This window comes from Neophocaena asiaeorientalis, unplaced genomic scaffold (assembly GCF_003031525.2).
Source record: "Neophocaena asiaeorientalis asiaeorientalis breed wild unplaced genomic scaffold, Neophocaena_asiaeorientalis_V1.1 scaffold226, whole genome shotgun sequence".
Lineage (NCBI taxonomy): Eukaryota > Metazoa > Chordata > Mammalia > Artiodactyla > Phocoenidae > Neophocaena > Neophocaena asiaeorientalis.
This window is the reverse complement of record NW_020173037.1, coordinates 4501810-4518848: the sequence shown is the minus strand read 5'-3', so window position 1 is coordinate 4518848 and position 17039 is coordinate 4501810. Positions and strand designations below refer to the sequence as shown.

General features: G+C 45.7%; 1 protein-coding gene across 9 annotated transcripts in view; it reads right to left on the bottom strand.

The window, feature by feature from the left end:
* Nucleotides 1–17039, bottom strand: part of LYN (LYN proto-oncogene, Src family tyrosine kinase) — an 82805-nt gene that overhangs the window by 26503 nt on the left and 39263 nt on the right. For all 9 annotated transcript variants that reach the window (XM_024742675.1, XM_024742678.1, XM_024742673.1 and 6 more), the window contains 2 exons: nucleotides 8980–9162; nucleotides 6867–6943 (listed from right to left, as the gene is read on the bottom strand). In XM_024742675.1, the coding sequence (XP_024598443.1) occupies nucleotides 6867–6943; nucleotides 8980–9162 (260 nt within the window). The remainder of the gene's footprint in view (nucleotides 1–6866; nucleotides 6944–8979; nucleotides 9163–17039) is intronic.

Below are 17039 nucleotides of genomic sequence, written 5' to 3'. Positions count from 1 at the left end.
GCGTGGAGGCCCAAGTGCACGTTACGGTAGATGCAAACAGCACCCACGGACTCCTCAAAGGTAAAGTATAACTCCCGAGAGGCCATCTGCTGAGTATCATCAGTTTTCGCTTTTCTCCAATACGGACATCTCTTCGGTCACCTACCAAGCACTTCGCTGCCCCTCCCACAGAACCCAGGGCTTGGCAGTGCTTCCGCTTTTCCTTAACGTCCGCGTCTAGCTCTCAGGGCCCCACTCTCCGTCACCCCTCTCCTGCGCCCTTAGCGCCAAGTTCCCTCAGCCACAGGCGCCTCCCCACATCCGCCCCTGCCCGGCCTGGCAGGGCTGGCCCTGTCTCCGAGGCTCACCGCCCAGGAGGCCTGCCCTCCTGCCGCCCCCGCCCCGCTCGGCTTCCACCCTGCGCCTCGGGCTCCGAAGGCAGCCGGCAGCGCGGCTCGCTTCGCCCCGGCCATGTCCGCAGCGCGCTGCCCGCTGCCTCCCCGCTACTTCTCCTCCTGCACCAAGCCAGAAGCTCCCTGAGGCAGGCATGCGCCTTGCTCATCCCGTCCCTGGCACACGCCTGGCTGTGCGCAGCACGCGTTGTGGTGAAAAGGGAGGGGGGGGCGGCGGTACCGAGAGGGTGAGGGGAGCACGGAGAGTGCGAGCCAGGCGCTGAAGACAAAGAGCAACTGAATTGACTCTGCATCCCCCACCCCGGTGCGTTCACGTCCACGTTTAAAAACGAGCAGCTGGTGTAAAAAAAAAAAAAAAAAAAAGAGCATCTGGTAATGAGCCCTGCCCGCTTCTAAACTACTTTGGTTCTAGCCTTGCAGGCTTCCAAGATGAGTATTTGAAGAGGAAATTATTTTGTGACTTATAGTCATGCTGACCAGCAATCGCCGCGCCTGGATAAAATCATTCCCAGATAAGAGGCGGGGCTGGCACGTAGACCAGAAGTTCCATCACCTCCCCCTGGACATGAGCTGAAAGCTTCCTATTGGTGCTAGAAAGGTTTCCAGTCAAAATTAAAGCAAGAATAACTTCTTCTGCCTTTTCTGCTATGTTAAACAACCAGTCGTGGTTCCTCTGTTTAAATATGCCAGACACCCCAACTGCCTAACAGAAAAAAAAAAAACTGTTCCTGTTTTACGCTATTTTATTTTATTTTTAAATTAATTACTTAATTTTTGGCTGCGTTGTGTCTTCATTGCTGCGTGTGAGCTTTCTCTAGTTGTGGCAAGCGGGGGCTACTCTTCCTTGCAGTGCACAGGCTTCTCATCGTGGTGGCTTCTCTTGTTGTGGAGCATGGGCTCTAGGCTTGCGGGCTTCAGTAGTTGTAGCTCAAGGGCTCTAGAGCACAGGCTCAGTAGTTGTGGCGCACAGGCTCAGTAGCTGTGGCTCGTGGGCTCTAGAGCGCAGGCTCAGTAGTTGTGGCGCACGGGCTTAGTTGCTCCGCGGCATGTAGGATCTTCCTGGACCAGGGCTCGAACCCGTGTCCCCTGCATTGGCAAGCGGATTCTTAACCGCTGCGCCACCAGGGAAGTCCTTTACGCTATTTTAAAATGACAGCTTCCTATTCTTCCAACTTTTTCAGAAGGCAGCTGCATATGATCAGTTTTGCAATGCTGACAGTAACTCCACTTTCATTTGTCCATCTTGTAAGTTTTCATGGCTGAAGTTTAAGTCTTAGACATAAAATTCATTATTCAGAAAAGATAATAGAGGATTTACATGCCTGTCACCCGGGTACTACATTCGTATGATGCATTCATATTCCTTTATTTAGAGCAATGTCAAAATCTTATATCAGCATCCTCTGAACATACTCAGAAGCATTCATTTTAACTTTTAGGTGATAATTGACACAGATATTTTAAGTAGGAGGAGATTTTCTTAGTCGTAGAACATCAGAGCCGAGGCAACAGGGAAGTTGAGTGGTAACCCCCTATCACAGAGGAGGACCCCAGGGCCAAAGGGATGATTCTCCCCAGGCTGGAGCAGGTTTTCCAACTCTCAGCTCAATGCTTTCTCCACCATTAACATCATCAATAGCTCCATTCACAAAATGACTCTGATACTTCTCATATTGTGTAGAAAGAGAGAACCACCGTGTCTATAAGACAGTTTACACTGGGAATGGCTTCCAAGCAGTGGTTCCTCAATGATACGCAGAGAGGGACCACCGTGTCCCGATGGCCGTGTGACCCCTCAGCAGGGTGCACCCGGCTCAGGCGATTTTGTGGAATCAACTGTCTCTGCAGTGCTGGCCGCTTCCCCTGGAGGAGGGTCTTGTGGTTGAAAGAAGAGCTGAGTACGTGGCCTCCCTAGAGTCACGTATGAGAATTCCCGTGTAAAGAGGGGCGATCAAGTATGAGGTGGAGAGGGGACCCAGCCTCCCGGATGAGACGCAAACCAAGTCTGTCACCTGAGTTTCCACATGCCACTGAACCTGATCCAGCGCTTTGATGTGATTCTTCCTCCAGCTTAGCCAGATTAAATGTGATGACACTATTAATTAGAGGTTAATACCAATAAAGGTTTTGAAAATAACGTAGTTGCTTCATTATGACATTATTTGTGGGTGGGGGGAGGTATGGAGGGGAGCCTTGAGCTGGCCAACGAGATCCTAACTTATCTCTTAGATTCTTTACAAACAGACAGAATGAGGAGACCCACTCATTGGCGAGTACTCCAGAAACTTCCCCAGGACAGCCCCCTCCAGACACTTCAGACCCCATTTACCGCCAACAGACTGGTGGGTTCCAACTTAGAGTTATTACAAGGGATCCCCAGGCTATATGCCGTTTTCTTCGTCAGTGGATACCGTAATGAGGGCGGACCCAGAAGCTCTGATGTCAAAGGCCCTTGTACTAAACTGGCCGAGAATCACATGATGGTAGACTGAGGTATCCTACCTGCCTTGCTTTCCCAATTTCCAACTTAAATGTGGCTTAAACTTTAACACTAAGGGGCAAACTGTATCTTGAGCGTGACCACTTTGTGATAGAAAAATCTACATCTTGGTAATAGAGATTTTTGGGGAAAAAAATGCTAAAGACGTTATTAATTCTGATAATCAAAATCCATAAAAGGGGAAAATGCATATCAGCATAGTGTCAGGTGCAAAATCATCATAGGGGCAACTCTGCTCACGGAATGACAGTGGGGTGCAGAGGAAAGAAGCAGTTATTTACAGTCAGAGGAACCAGGATGGAGCCCAGCAATTCTACCCACTTTTCTGTAACCTTGGGCAAGTCCAAGGTAAAATGTATTAAAATGTATCCTCATCTGTAAAATGTATTAAATAACAACATAAATGTTTTCAAGGTTGTTGGGCTCAAATTTAATGATGGAAGCAGAAGTGTTTTATTATCTAGAAAGAGTTAAAGAAATGTTACTTGCTGCCATGATTATAACAACAACTTTGATTCTCCCGTTTTTATTACGGTTTTACTCACACCTAATTGTTCATTTCGTTTTTGGTACTTTTTATACGTCAGGGATGTTGCCTCCAGAGACCAAGAAATGCTTTGATTCCCTGGCCTGAATTACAACATCATTAATCTGACTTCCATATTGCAACTGCGAATTTCCCACTTTTCTTCCTCTGCGTTTGACAAGTCTACGATTCCATTTCTGCCTCTGCTGAAGGGAATTCCCACAGATTTCACCCCCTCCTCTTTCCAGGTTCATTTTTCTTTTCTCACATGAGGCAAGGGCTGGAAGGGAATTAGGCAAAGTCTCTCTGCTCTGAAGTTATCAAACTTGCTTTGCAAAGGGGTCATTTTCCTACTTGAGCGCAAAAAGGCCAAGATGGCTTCATTTAATACAGGAAAGAAGGCACTGGATAGGGCTGATGTAGTTGGGATTTCTTAATCTCCATTAAGTGGAGAGGAAGGTGGGTGTGGCCTGACACATGGCTTGGGGAGTGTGGATTATACTGGGGCTCCGAAGAGCCTTTCAGAACTCATCCTGAGACAGGAAGTGATGAAATCTGCTCTCACGTGAACGATCACGTGCCCTCACCTCCTTCCTGTCTCGATGGGCCCTCAGGGAGAATAGGGAGGGGAAAGGAGCATGGGGAAATAGGTGGTGGCCAGAGGGAAGAAGAGGCCAGAGGAGAGTCTGGGAAAAGTCCCAGCGCTGCCCCTCACATACTCCTCCCCCCTCCCATCTCCCCCATTTCCTTATTCTTCTGGAGCTGGGAGTCAGTCAACTGGTTTATTTCTACTCTCAGTCTCCCGTTGGGAAAACCTGCTGCATTGAACTACAGTTTCTTGTGAACAGTTTCCCAAATCTCTGATGCTACCGACAATGCAGATGGAAAAAGGAAAGTGTAAACGTATTTTACACTTTGTTAGAGTTCAAACACCACATGGACTCAGCAATTCTTCTGCTTTACCCTACTTCCACTCTAAATAGTCAAGTGGAGAAAAGGGGTAGGAAAGGCTGGATTATTAGGTATCTGGGTGTCCTGTGTCACCTTCTTATTTATTTATTTTTTTGCCACACCACGCACGTGGAATCTTAGTTCCCCCACCAGGGATCGAACCCACGCTCCCTGCATTGGAAGCACGGAGACTTAACCACTGGACCGCCAGGGAAGTCCCTGTCCTGTATCACCTTGGGCCAGCTTTATTCATGTTTACTATTCTTGAGGTATTCACTATGGGAAAGCTACAATGTTAATTACCGGCACAGGACGGAGAGGAAAAGGAGAAAAAATTCAGAGATGACTTTCTTTGTATAGAGATCATTTCAGAAAGGCACATGAAGACGGAGGAGTGTTGGTTACTGCCAGTCATAAAGGGAACAGGTAGTATCCCAGTGGGATGGGGCAGCGGGCATGGTGAACGGGCAGCAGATGTGTGTGGTATATGATCTCAGACTGAGACCGGGCGCACAGGTCCCGCCCTCGTTGCCAAGGTGCAGGCCCCTCCAATATTATAATAAGAAAAGCCACAAGCAGATGAAACAGATGATAATTAAGGGGCAGCAGGTCTCACGCGCTCCCCCTTGAGGGAAGGGCTGGGGAAGAGTCTGGGCAAGGTTTGCACCGTGAACAAAGACGGACTCGAAAGGACACGGATTCTGTTGTACAGACCGTGAGTTTCGTGCTGACCCCACCTGCCAGGGCCTTTCTGAGTGCAGCTGCCTCTCCATGGACACTCAACACTCCTGCACTTAAAACTAGATGTTGTACCCGGCAGTCACCCGGCCCTTCCTGGAACCTACAACCTGAAAGTCACGGTCAGTGCCAGGCTCTGTGATGACTGACTTCGCGAGTTACAAAGGTTTAAAAAGCAACTTTCCCCCCCACCTCGTTTCTGTTAGAAAAAGTTAACCTTTGTAGTAATAGAAGTAATTTAAAAGTTAAAGACTAGAGACGGAGGCCTTGACTTGGACCTTAAAACCTCCAAAGATGTCAAGGTTTTATGAGATAAGCTATACAAAATCAAATACAAAATGCTCACATGACAAGATGAAGTCCTACTCAGGTGTAGCACATGCCCCGACATGCTGATTTCCACCCTACAGAACGGTAGGCACAGATCAGACCCTTAGGACTGGGGCGGGGATGACCACTCAGGCCTCCAGGCCACGGGCCCCGCTCCTGCACACCCCTGTCAGCCCCTTTCCCTTTCTGGGGAGCCTTTACCACACCCTCTCAACGCCCGCATCCAACAGGGCGAGCGGAGGGCCTCGTTCATCGGTGCCAAGAGTGACCCAAGCTTTGACTTTAACCCTCAGCACATCCCCTTGAAGCAGCAACGAGCGTGCCCCTCGGACAAGCGAATACACTAACGCAAGGAGGCGAAGGCCTTCCTGACAGTGGCTACCAGGTGGCCGAGCCTCGGCACCAGCTCCAGTCCAGGACGCTGGGCTCCGGCTCTGCCCCTGATACTCTGCCACACAGCATGTGTTCTCGGTCTTCCTCAAAGTGCTTTACCCGTGGACTAACTCATTCCTTCAAACTCATCTCCCCAAGAAGGCCTTATCAGTTTCCCAAGTTTTAAAAGAGGGTCTGAGGAAGAAATGGGCACAAGAAATGTATACCATAACGACCCCCCTTTCCCAGAACTTCTAGAAAAACCTCTCATATGCTCCTTTGGGCTTTATGGTACGTGGTGTTCCCAGCATGAACCACCCATGACCAATACCAAGAGACAAGCAAATCGCTGAACATGACTGACGGACACAACGAAACCCTGCAAAGTCAGTAGCTGGCAACATGCAAATGTGCATTTCCTTGCGACACCAGGCACAGGGCTGGGTTTCTGGGTAACTTCCCTCTCCTCTTAAATACACTTCAGAAAACATCATGTGATTCTAAACTAAACAAATCTGCAACTTTTAGGCTAGTACTAGAAATGCTATAAATGAGTATTTCTCAGAATCCTAAAGACACACCCAACAAGAAGGAGTGAAAGGGGGTAGAGAGGGAAGGAAGACAGTTCCTCTGTTGTCAGGAACACTGAGGACTTAAAAGCGTCAGTACTTTAGATCAGTAACTTAAACACCACAGATGCAGCACTTGGAAGGTGCTGTGCTTCCACCCTGTGGAGTTCTTCTCCAAAATGCCCGCAAAGCGATCAGCTCAGTCGTGCTGTTCGTATCTCTCGTGCAGAAATGAATACAAGTATAAAGAGGTGGACCTGGGTCGGAGACAAGGGCATCCAAGTCAACACTCGACACGTGCGCACACACATTCCAAGGGAAACACCCATCGCCGCCTCCAAAGACACATCCTTTGGGCGATCTTTTTGTTATCACCGCTACTGGGAAACACGACGCAAAGGCCTTCTCCCTGGAAGTCCAATTCCATCCCGAGTCTGAAATAGGGAGGTTTTGCAAACTTACAGCATGCCGGTTTTTTCATACTTCACCTGAGCAGAAAAGTCGATCAGCTTTGGAAGCAGTACTTTGCCCCCTTCGTCGCTCTTCAGGAAATCCAGCAAACTGCCTGTTGGTAGAGGAAGGTCGTTAGTGTAGTTCAAACACACAAGAAAAAAATCCAAACAAAATTCAAAAGATCATTCCTACTGGCAGGGCAGGGTGGGGCGAGGGGATCACGCAAAACGACTGCTTTGTAAATCTGTGTGGTCACAGGCGCCTTTTCCTGACGTGGGTCAAACCCAGTCCCCTTTAACCTGTCTCCTTTGACCTGATGTGAAATGTACCTGAGCTCCAGGTAAGAAAAGGTGACGGTGGACGCTGCTTTCTTGCTACTGAGCACTTCGTACCTGCCAGCACGCTACACGTCCTGCAGCACCTGACCTCCAGAGCTTCCCTGGGACAGAAACCAGCCAGTCCTCCCAGGCGGCCTGCCTGTGTCCACAGCAGCCACTCAGCTGGGCTACTGCCCTCCGTGTCCAGCACGGATCTCAGCCATGCCCCAGGTGCCCAATGAGTATTTGATGAACCAACTGCGCTTTGGAGGAAAGAGACCTTACTTAAAGGGGCGCGTCTCCTTTAAGTCTCCTGCTTCCTGGGGCTTTATCTCTAAAACACGACCTCCTTCTTCTGGAACTTATAGTGCCAACCTGAGGGTAGGCTTGGGCAAGTTCTGTACCTCATCTGAGTCCCTGTCAAGAGGGTAGGTCCCAGGAGCTCCATCAAAGTCCGTGGGAGGACAGGTTTAAAGCACATGCCAGGGGGCTGGCAGGTAGCAAGCGCTCAATTAATCCACAACGAACACTGCTATATTTAAAATGGATAACCTACTGTCCAAGGTTACAATGGATACAAGGACCTACTGTATAGCCCAGGGAACTTTGCTCCATATTATGTAACTACCTAAATGGGAAAAGAATTTGAAAAAGAATAGATACGTGTATATGTACGATATAGCTGAATCACTTTGCTGTACGCCTGAAGCTAACACAACACTGATAATCAACTATCCTCCAATCTAAAATGAAAAGTTAAAAAAAATCCACAACTCAGAACAGTGGTACTTAGCCCTCAGACTGCTGGGAAGATTGAGTGAGATCCCCCAGGGAAGACACCAAGAGCAGTCTGACATATAGTAATTGCTCAATACGAGGTAGGCACTGTTATCCGGAGAAACTCATGTTTACATTTATGATTAAGAAATATTATTAATTAATGAATCCAACAAGTATCTACTGAACTCCTGCTTAAATGTCTGATCCTGAGCCTGGTTTCTGGGTTGTAGCAACTTAAGCCACAGGCAATTGGGCTTTTTTAAAAACAATGTTCTTTATTGGAAGGACTCTGAGGGACTAATATTCTGAAATATTAACATATATTAGGTAAGAAAATGTAATAATCACCTATCTAACCTATTCAGCTACGACATACACTGCCCTCTCCATTCTGCAGGAGAACATTGCTAATTCTGGATTATGGCCTATGTGTCTCTTCTTCCTTCATTCCTTCTGAAGATTCTTTAGAAATCACTTGGCAGTTTGTTAGTATTTCTACTGAACCGGAGGAAGAAGGATGGTGACTCAAGATCCTTCATCCGAAGGTGACAACAATGGGAGCGAAGACGGTAGCTTGAAACCTCTTCCCCGGGGATTCTGTGAGGACACAGGAATTTGACCTTGACAAGCTTTAAAAATATCCACATTTTGAAGTGACATCCTGAACACTTAGATGACGCTAAAGAGGAAATGGAACTGCTTTTGAAATTTTGAGAACTCACGTTTTGAACCTATAACAATAATACTCTTACTTGATATCCATATTTACTTATCCTGGGGGCTGACTAGGTATGGGGTACGACTCTTGGAGCTAATATGTATGTGGAGACAAGTGCAGAGAAACTAGGAAGACGACAGATCCATTCTGTAACGGATGACTTCCGGTGCGGTGGTCTATGAAAAGGCTTCATTTTCCTATACGTGCTGATGCTTTGGGAGTGAGCCTGCTGTTTTACAATTGGAAGTATCTGCGTCTTCTTGGAACGTTTAGGTGTTTTCCTTTTTGAGGGTCTGGCCTTCACAAGCATGGGTGCCGGAAGGTGGCGCTCACCCTTGGCCATGTACTCGGTGATGATGTAGATGGGCTCCTCCTTGGTGACCACGGCGTACAGCCGCACCAGCTTGTCATGCTGCAGGGTCTTCATGAGGTTGGCCTCTTCCAGGAATGCTTGCACAGACATTGTGCCTGGCTTCAGGGTTTTTACAGCCACTTTGGTACTGTTGTTATAGTAACCTAGGGAGAGAAAAGAAGGGAGGCCGTGATTTATCAAAAACTTCATGCAGACTTCGAAGAATATTTAGTTATAGACGGAAGAAACTTCTATGAACTCTACAGTGTTAACATTATCTAAAACCTGTATATGTAACATTAGGGGCGGCTGAGTAAAGGGTAGATGGGATTCTCTGTACTATCTTTACCAAAAAGTCCCTAGGATGGTTCTGAAATCAAAAGGTTTTTTATAAAACAATGGTAAAATAAAGCTCCATATATGCACTGCACCATTTTCTCTAATTAATAAAATGTTCTTTATCCAAAAAAACCACACACACCAAAGCTCTATATACTCCTACGTACACACAAACCCTGACAGTGGTCTGGAAGAAAATACACCAAAATACACCGAGGACTGGCTTAATTATGGGTGATTTAAATTTTGTTCACCATACCTTTAACTCTTTACCAAATTTACTGCAATGAATATGTATTATTTTTATAATCAGAAAAGAAAAAGCTTTGCACTTGAAAAAAATGTACTAACTTTAAAGTACAAACAATACACTAGAGTCAAATAAACATTTCCCAAAGTTTTCAAAGAGAACTGGATTCTGCGTGAACGAAGGGCTCTGGGCTGAACTGTCTGGGGACCACGGCCCGCCCCACCCGCTGTGCCAGGAGATGCAGCGCGAGTGTGACAGTCCATCAGGGAAGATGCCTGTCTGAGTCGATTCACTGCAGCATTCCCCACAGTTGCTGACCCCGGAACACTTCTTCGTGTACCTTTTCACACCCTACAGAATGTACTTCGGGAAATACTGCCTAGTTAACCTAGTTCCCCCAAAGCACCGCTTTTCTGGGACCTGCCTCAATGATGTGCTTACGTTCAAGCTTGATTTTCTCCTGGGAAAGCTTTTTCTCAGTGGTTGGGAAAGTTTTTTCTCGGTTTGGAATGCAGAAGTAGAGATAATCACATGCCCCTTTCCTTTCCTTTCTGTTTCCATAGTTCTCTTAGAAGTACAAAAAAGGGTGAGGAGGGAGGAAGTGGCAGCTGGTCACCACCACGAGTCATCCTGCAGTTCACCTCTACTTGGTGGCTTACAGCCTGATAGCACCTGCCCCAAGAAAGACACAAGTCTAAGGAACGGTGATGTGAAAATGTCCAGTCCCTTTTCAGGTCACACGATTATTAGCAAATACACAGCTTACGCTCAGTGAAAATCAACAATGGTGGTTGGTCTTCGGGTGGCAGAATTTGGGGCGGCTTTGACTTTCTTTTGTTCTCTTTTATTTTGATTAAATTTGTGAATGAGTAGATATCTTCCTTTTTTTTTTTCTGTTTTTACAAAAGGAATTATTTTTAAAAAGAAAAGGAAGTACGTTTCTATTTCCACACCTTCCAATGGGTAAAAAAAAGTATTAGTTTACAGCTAACCGTCAACTCTAGTTAGTGATTTTTCTTCTTATCATTAATACGGCTTTTTCTGCTAAAACTTTTCCTTTTATATTCTCCTTTGATTTGTACTTAGTAGTAGCTTTCCATGCCTTACAGAAAAATGAAGAATGCAGTATATAAAATAAAGTAAGCGTGCGAACATGTGGATAAGACGGTAATATAAAGCTGACAAAATACTGTTCTAGTTCATTATCACCAGCCACAACCCACACAAAATAATGGAATTATGAATATATTAAACTGATTTCCATCTCAATGCATAATTACAAACAGTACGACCTTTCATGGCTGTAAAGAGTAAATTTAAAGTAAATCCCACCAACTAAAGTCCTTTTAGGGGCTTCCCTGGTGGCGCAGTGGTTGAGAGTCCGCCTGCCGATGCAGGGGACGCAGGTTTGTGCCCCGATCTGGGAAGATCCCACATGCTGCGGAGCGGCTGGGCCCGTGAGCCATGGCCGCTGAGCCTGTGCGTCCGGAGCCTGTGCTCCGCAATGGGAGAGGCCACGACAGTGAGAGGCCCGCATACCGCAGAAAAGCCCAAAAAGTCCTTTTAATATTACATTTGAATTAAAAAGTTTCCATTATAATTTGTTTAAGAGTTCATAAATAGGTCTTCACTTACATCGATATATCCATGGTAAAGTACAGCAAGGCGTAACAAGAAAATATACCCTCTTTGACATATGAAACTGACAAAGGACTAGTGTCCAGAATATATAAAGAATTCCTATAAATCAATAAGAAAAATAGGCAAAAGCTTGGATGGGCATTTTAAAAAGAAGAAATTCTAATGACTAACAAACTTGTGAAAGAAACTCAATCTAATCCGTAATCAGCGAAATGCAAATAAAGCCACAGGGAGAAACCACCACCCAGCAAGACAAAAATGACCAAGTCTGACAATCTTGAGTGCTGGTAAGTGCCGGTCCCTTGGCAGGGGAGCTGGGGCAGTTCCTGCAGCTCCTTTCCTGGGCTCTTTTCTGAGCATCAGTGAAATTCAGTTGTAAAGCTCCTGTCTCCAACAATACCCTCAAGGTCCCTCGGAGGATGTAGACAGAGCAGACTCCTTTCTAGTGCAGTTGTGTTGAGTGACCACCCACTCGGGCTGTGCCGACCTGGGGCCCACATCTACCCAGTACCACTGTGCTGTCAGGAAATGGAACACTGCCGACCCTTGTACGTTGCTGGTGAGAGTCTAACCCGGACGAGAGCTTTGGAAATTAAGTCGGCAGCATTTCGTGGAGTTGAAGATTCATACACCTGTGATCCAGCAAAGCCACTCCTGGTCACATCTAGAGAAACTCACGTACCCTCCCACCAATCAGCACAAAAACGTTCCCAGTAGCCTTGTTCATAGTGGCCAAAATGTGGAAGCGACTCCAATGCCATCAATAAATAGGGAGAAACAGGTAGGATTCCTTTACATAAAGTGCAAAACCTGGCAAAACTGAACTATACTGTGGACACACACCCCGATATTCAAAAATAGCAGAACTACAAAGAAAAGTCAGGAAATTATCGCAAAGTCAGAAGAGCAGCTGCCTTCGGGGGACAGGCGGGGTTGTGAGTGGCAGGGGGTGAGTGGGCGCCTCGGGCCGCGACCTCAGTGGTCACCACACAGGTTTTCATGTTGCCATTAGCTACGAAATCCAGCACTTGTGTGCTATGCACCTTTCTGTCTGCTTGTTACATTACATGGCAACCAAAGAGAAAGGAACAGAACTACTCTCCCTTCGTTGTCATAAAAGCCATGGGACTCATTCAGACTTTCACATAAAATAAAATGATGGGTAAAGGATGAAGAGAAAAATGCTTTCCAAGCGTAGGGGGAAAAGTTAGCAGGAAATCCTGCAGCTGCTAAAGATGTTAAAAATGCTGATAAAGAGTTTGAGATGAACAGTGAATAAAACAGCCGTGTCAAACGCAGCTCCAGGATGGCAACAGCTTCCGCCCTGCGGCCTCTTAGGGCTGTGACATTTGCACGATACGGCAGGTTTCCACCTGCACTAAAGGCATGACTTTTATTCAGCGCTAAGGATCAAATTGTACTTTACCGAGATATTCCCTGGCAGTGGCAGGTTCACACCAGTCACAGAGATTTGGATTGTCACTACAGATGGAAACATACCCATTACTATGTATAAAATAGACAACAGGGACCTACTGTATCGCACACGGAACTCTGCTCAATGGTTTGTAATAACCTAGAAGAGAAAAGAACCTGAAAAAGATTCTTATATGTAACTGAATCGCTTTGCTGTATACCTGAAACTAACACAACATTGCAAATCAACTATACTTCAATAAAAAAGAAATAAATCTTTAAATAAGTAAATAAATAAAAAGGAAGTTGCAAAGCGATTTTAAAAAATCTGTTGAAGGTAGTAAATAATTTCGTGTGGGTACTGCTCTCTGCCACAGGTAAGGAAAGCCGAGAAAGCTCCAACTCAGAGCCGAACGACCACAAAATGGATGGTGGTTTTATAAGAAGCATGGAGTTGATTTTAGAAGGTGGCTGGTGATTCATTTCAATGCAGCTGGCTCCTATGAAAATTGATCAAGCAAATTTCAACGCAAAATCAGCTTCCTTTCTTTCCCAGAGTCTCTTCAGAGACCAAGTGGCAACAGGAAACATCACCCTTCGTGTCACAGAAGGGTCAGTTCCCTGGGAATCCAACAGCCCACTGAGGAAAACGTGTCTCCAAGCTAGATGTCAGAGGATCACCGGGACGAGAGGAAACAGCTTGAGGGAGAAACTCCTTTCTTTTATTCCCCACCCCCTGCTTCCCCCCCGCCCCCCAACAGACCGCTTCCTCGTATTTGTCTACGGTGCTTCGGACCAAAAAACCCACACAATAAAGTGTGCCTGGGAGTCTATGAGCCACTTCTCACGCTTGACGAAAATATTCACTTACTTAGTTAACAGGGTTACAATTTTTAATTTGTTGTCCTTTTTATATCAATGAGCAAAGTGAGCCAGCTTATTCCTTGAGAAGTAAAAACTAAATGCTGGCAGCTCTAAGCTGCACAGATCTTGCTCTTAATGGGTCCCTCGGTCAGAATGAGACGCGCGGACACACACGGGAGAGGGGCATCCTGGGACCTGCTCCGCAGCACAGCACCCACCAATATTCTTCTGGTTTACTCCCCAGCATTCCTCTGCTAAATGCATTCAACAAACTGACGTAATTTCAGTGGCTAAGGAAGAGCTCCCTGGCTGGCTGCCAGAATCACAGACCCATGCTTGCACGAGATCCCAGATCAAAATTTTCTACTGTTTTCCTTTTCTCCTCTTTCTTTTCCTTCCTTCCCTCCCTTTCTTCTTTTCTTTCTTTAATACAAAACTAGAAGGAGAGACGCACAATTAAAAAACAAACAACTTTCGAGCGCAATATCCTGGCAGTGATATTATGCCATAGTTTTGCAAGATGCTACTATTGGTGGAAACTGAGTAAAGGCTACATGGGATATACGATAGCTTTATTGAAATATAGTTCATATACCATATCATTTTCCCATTTAAAATATACAATTCGGGGCTTCCCTGGTGGCGCAGTGGTTGAGAATCTGCCTGCTAATGCAGGGGACACGGGTTCGAGCCCTGGTCCGGGAAGACCCCACATGCCACGGAGCAACTAAGCCTGTGCACCACAACTACTGAGCCTGTGCTCTAGAGCCCACGAGCCACAACTACTGAGCCCGCGTGCCACAACTACTGAAGCCCGCGTGCCTAGAGCCCGTGCTCCGCAACGAGAAGCCACCGCAATGCGGAGCCCACGCACCACAACGAAGAGTAGCCCCAGCTGGCTGCAACTAGAGAAAGCCCTCATGCAGCAACAAAGACCCAACACAGCCAAAAATAAATAAATAAATAAATTAAAAATATACAATTCAGGACTTCCCTGGTGGCCCAGTGGTTAAGACTCTGCACTTCCACTGCAGGGGGCACGGGTTCAATCTCTGGTTGGGGAACTAGAATCCCACATACCGCATGGCATGGCCAGAAATAATATTAATATAATAAAATTAATTTAAATAATTTATTTTAAATAAACAAAATTTAAATAAATATAAATAATGACTTAAAAATAAAATATACAACTCACTGGCTTTTGTATATTCAGGTTGTGGTACCATCACCACAATCAATTATTAGGACATTTTCCTGGCCCCAGAAGAAACCCCGTACCCATTAACAATCACGTCTCCATCCTCCCATCCCCCCACCTGAGGCAACCACTCATCTACTTTGTCTCTACAGATCTGCCTATTCCAGACATGTCACATAAATAGAATCACATGATACATGGTCCTTTGTATCTGGTTTCTTTCCTTTATCATCATGTTTTCAAGGGTCATCCATGTTGTAACATGTATCAGGACTTTATTTCTTTTTATTGCCAAATAATATTCCATTGCATGGATACACCACATTTTGTTTATCCATTCATCAGCTGATGGACATTTGGGTTGTTTACACTCTTTGGCTATTATGAATAATGCTCTTATTTATGAACATTTGTGTAAAAGTGTGTGAACAGATGTTTTCATTTCTGTATTATTTCTGACAACTGCATGTGACTCTACAGTTATCTCAAAAAGTTTAATTAAAAAACAAACAAACAGGGCTTCCCTGGTGGTGCAGTGGTTGAGAGTCCGCCTGTCGATGCAGGGGACACGGGTTCGTGCCCCGGTCCGGGAAGATCCCACATGCCGCGGAGCGGCTGGGCCCGTGAGCCATGGCCGCTGAGCCTGCGCGTCCGGAGCCTGTGCTCCGCAACGGGAGAGGCCACAACAGTGAGAGGCCCGCGTACCACAAAAAAAAAAAAAAAACCAGCAAGAAACAGCTTGTGTTGAGGGGGGAATCCTGGGTAATTTCTCGTCTCTATTTCATAGCCTTTGCTCTAATTTATCATACTATCTTCATAATAAAATTAAGTATTTAATAATAACAACAGTTCTTAAATGCTGTCAACTGTATTAAATGCTTACCTGCATCATCTCATTCAATTTTTATACCATCCCTACAGGCTAGGTTCTATTATAACCCCCATTTCAAGTGAGCCTCTGCTATCTCTCCCTTTTCAAACATTATTAGCAAATCAAACAAACAACCTAATTTTAAAAATGGGCAAAGAACCTGAACAGACGTTTTCCCGAAGAAGATATATATACACGTCACCAATAAACACATGAAGAGATATTCAACATTACCAACCATTAGGGAAATGCAAATCAAAACCACAATGAGACACCACCTCACATCCACTAGGATGGCTACTAACAAACAAACAGACAAACAAAAAATCCACCAGAAAATGACAAGTGCCGGGGAAGATGTGGAGAAACATTGGTGGGAGCGTAAATTGATGCAGTCACCAAGGAAAACAGTATGGAGGTTCCTCAAAAAATAAACATAGAACTACCATATTATGTGGCAATTCCACTCCTGGGTGTGTACCCCACCAAAAGTGGCAGCAAGGTCTCAGAGAGATATTTTTGCACTCATGTTCACGGCGGCATTATTCACAACAGCCAAAACAGTGTCCATCAGTGGATGAACGGGTAACCGAAATCCATTGTTTATGGATTACTATATGGTAATCTATATTACTGTATAATTAATACTCAATGGAATATTGTTTGGCCTTAAAAATGGAAGGAAATTCTTACATATACCTACAGTAGGGATGAACCCGGAGGACGTTATGCTCCGAATGAAATAAGCTGGTCTCACACACACACACACACACACACAAATAACTGTATGATTTTACTTATTCGGGGTCCCTAGAGTAGTCACGCTCTTAGAAAGCAGAGTGGTGGGGTTACCTGGGGCTGGGAGGAGGGGAGAAGGAGAGTTGTGTTTAACGATGTTAGAGCCCCAGTTCTGCAAGATGAAAGTTCTGAAGATTGGTTTTACAGTGTGAATGTCCATACCAGTCCTGAACTATACACTTAAAAATGGCTACGGTGGTAAATTTTAACACACACACACACACATGATCAACAAACCTATCCAAATGCTGAATCTTCCCAAGATTTTTAGCCTCTTTCAAACAGTCTAAATAAAAAGTAGCACTCTGGAGAGACCAATTATATCTTTTCCATGGTCCCATTCTCCTCTCCTCTAAACCACAGCTTCTCCCAGGCACCACCTGGGTACACGTTAAATAAAACTCCTCTAAAATCAGCATCGACATTGAGCACGTGGAAGCCCATGAATGGGAGAGGGTGGATGGGCAGGGGGATTTAGCTCATCTGGAATCGGAAGCAAAGAGGTTTTCTCCATCCCAGAAAGGACCAGTGGCTTGAGCTCCAGGTGACAGTTTCAGCACAGCCTCAAGCCGCTGAACAGAAATTGGCTCAGGGGCTCAGAACCGGGCCGAGAGCAGGTCTTCTCAGGCGTGGGCCCTCCCTGATGCCTTGCTGTGAGGGC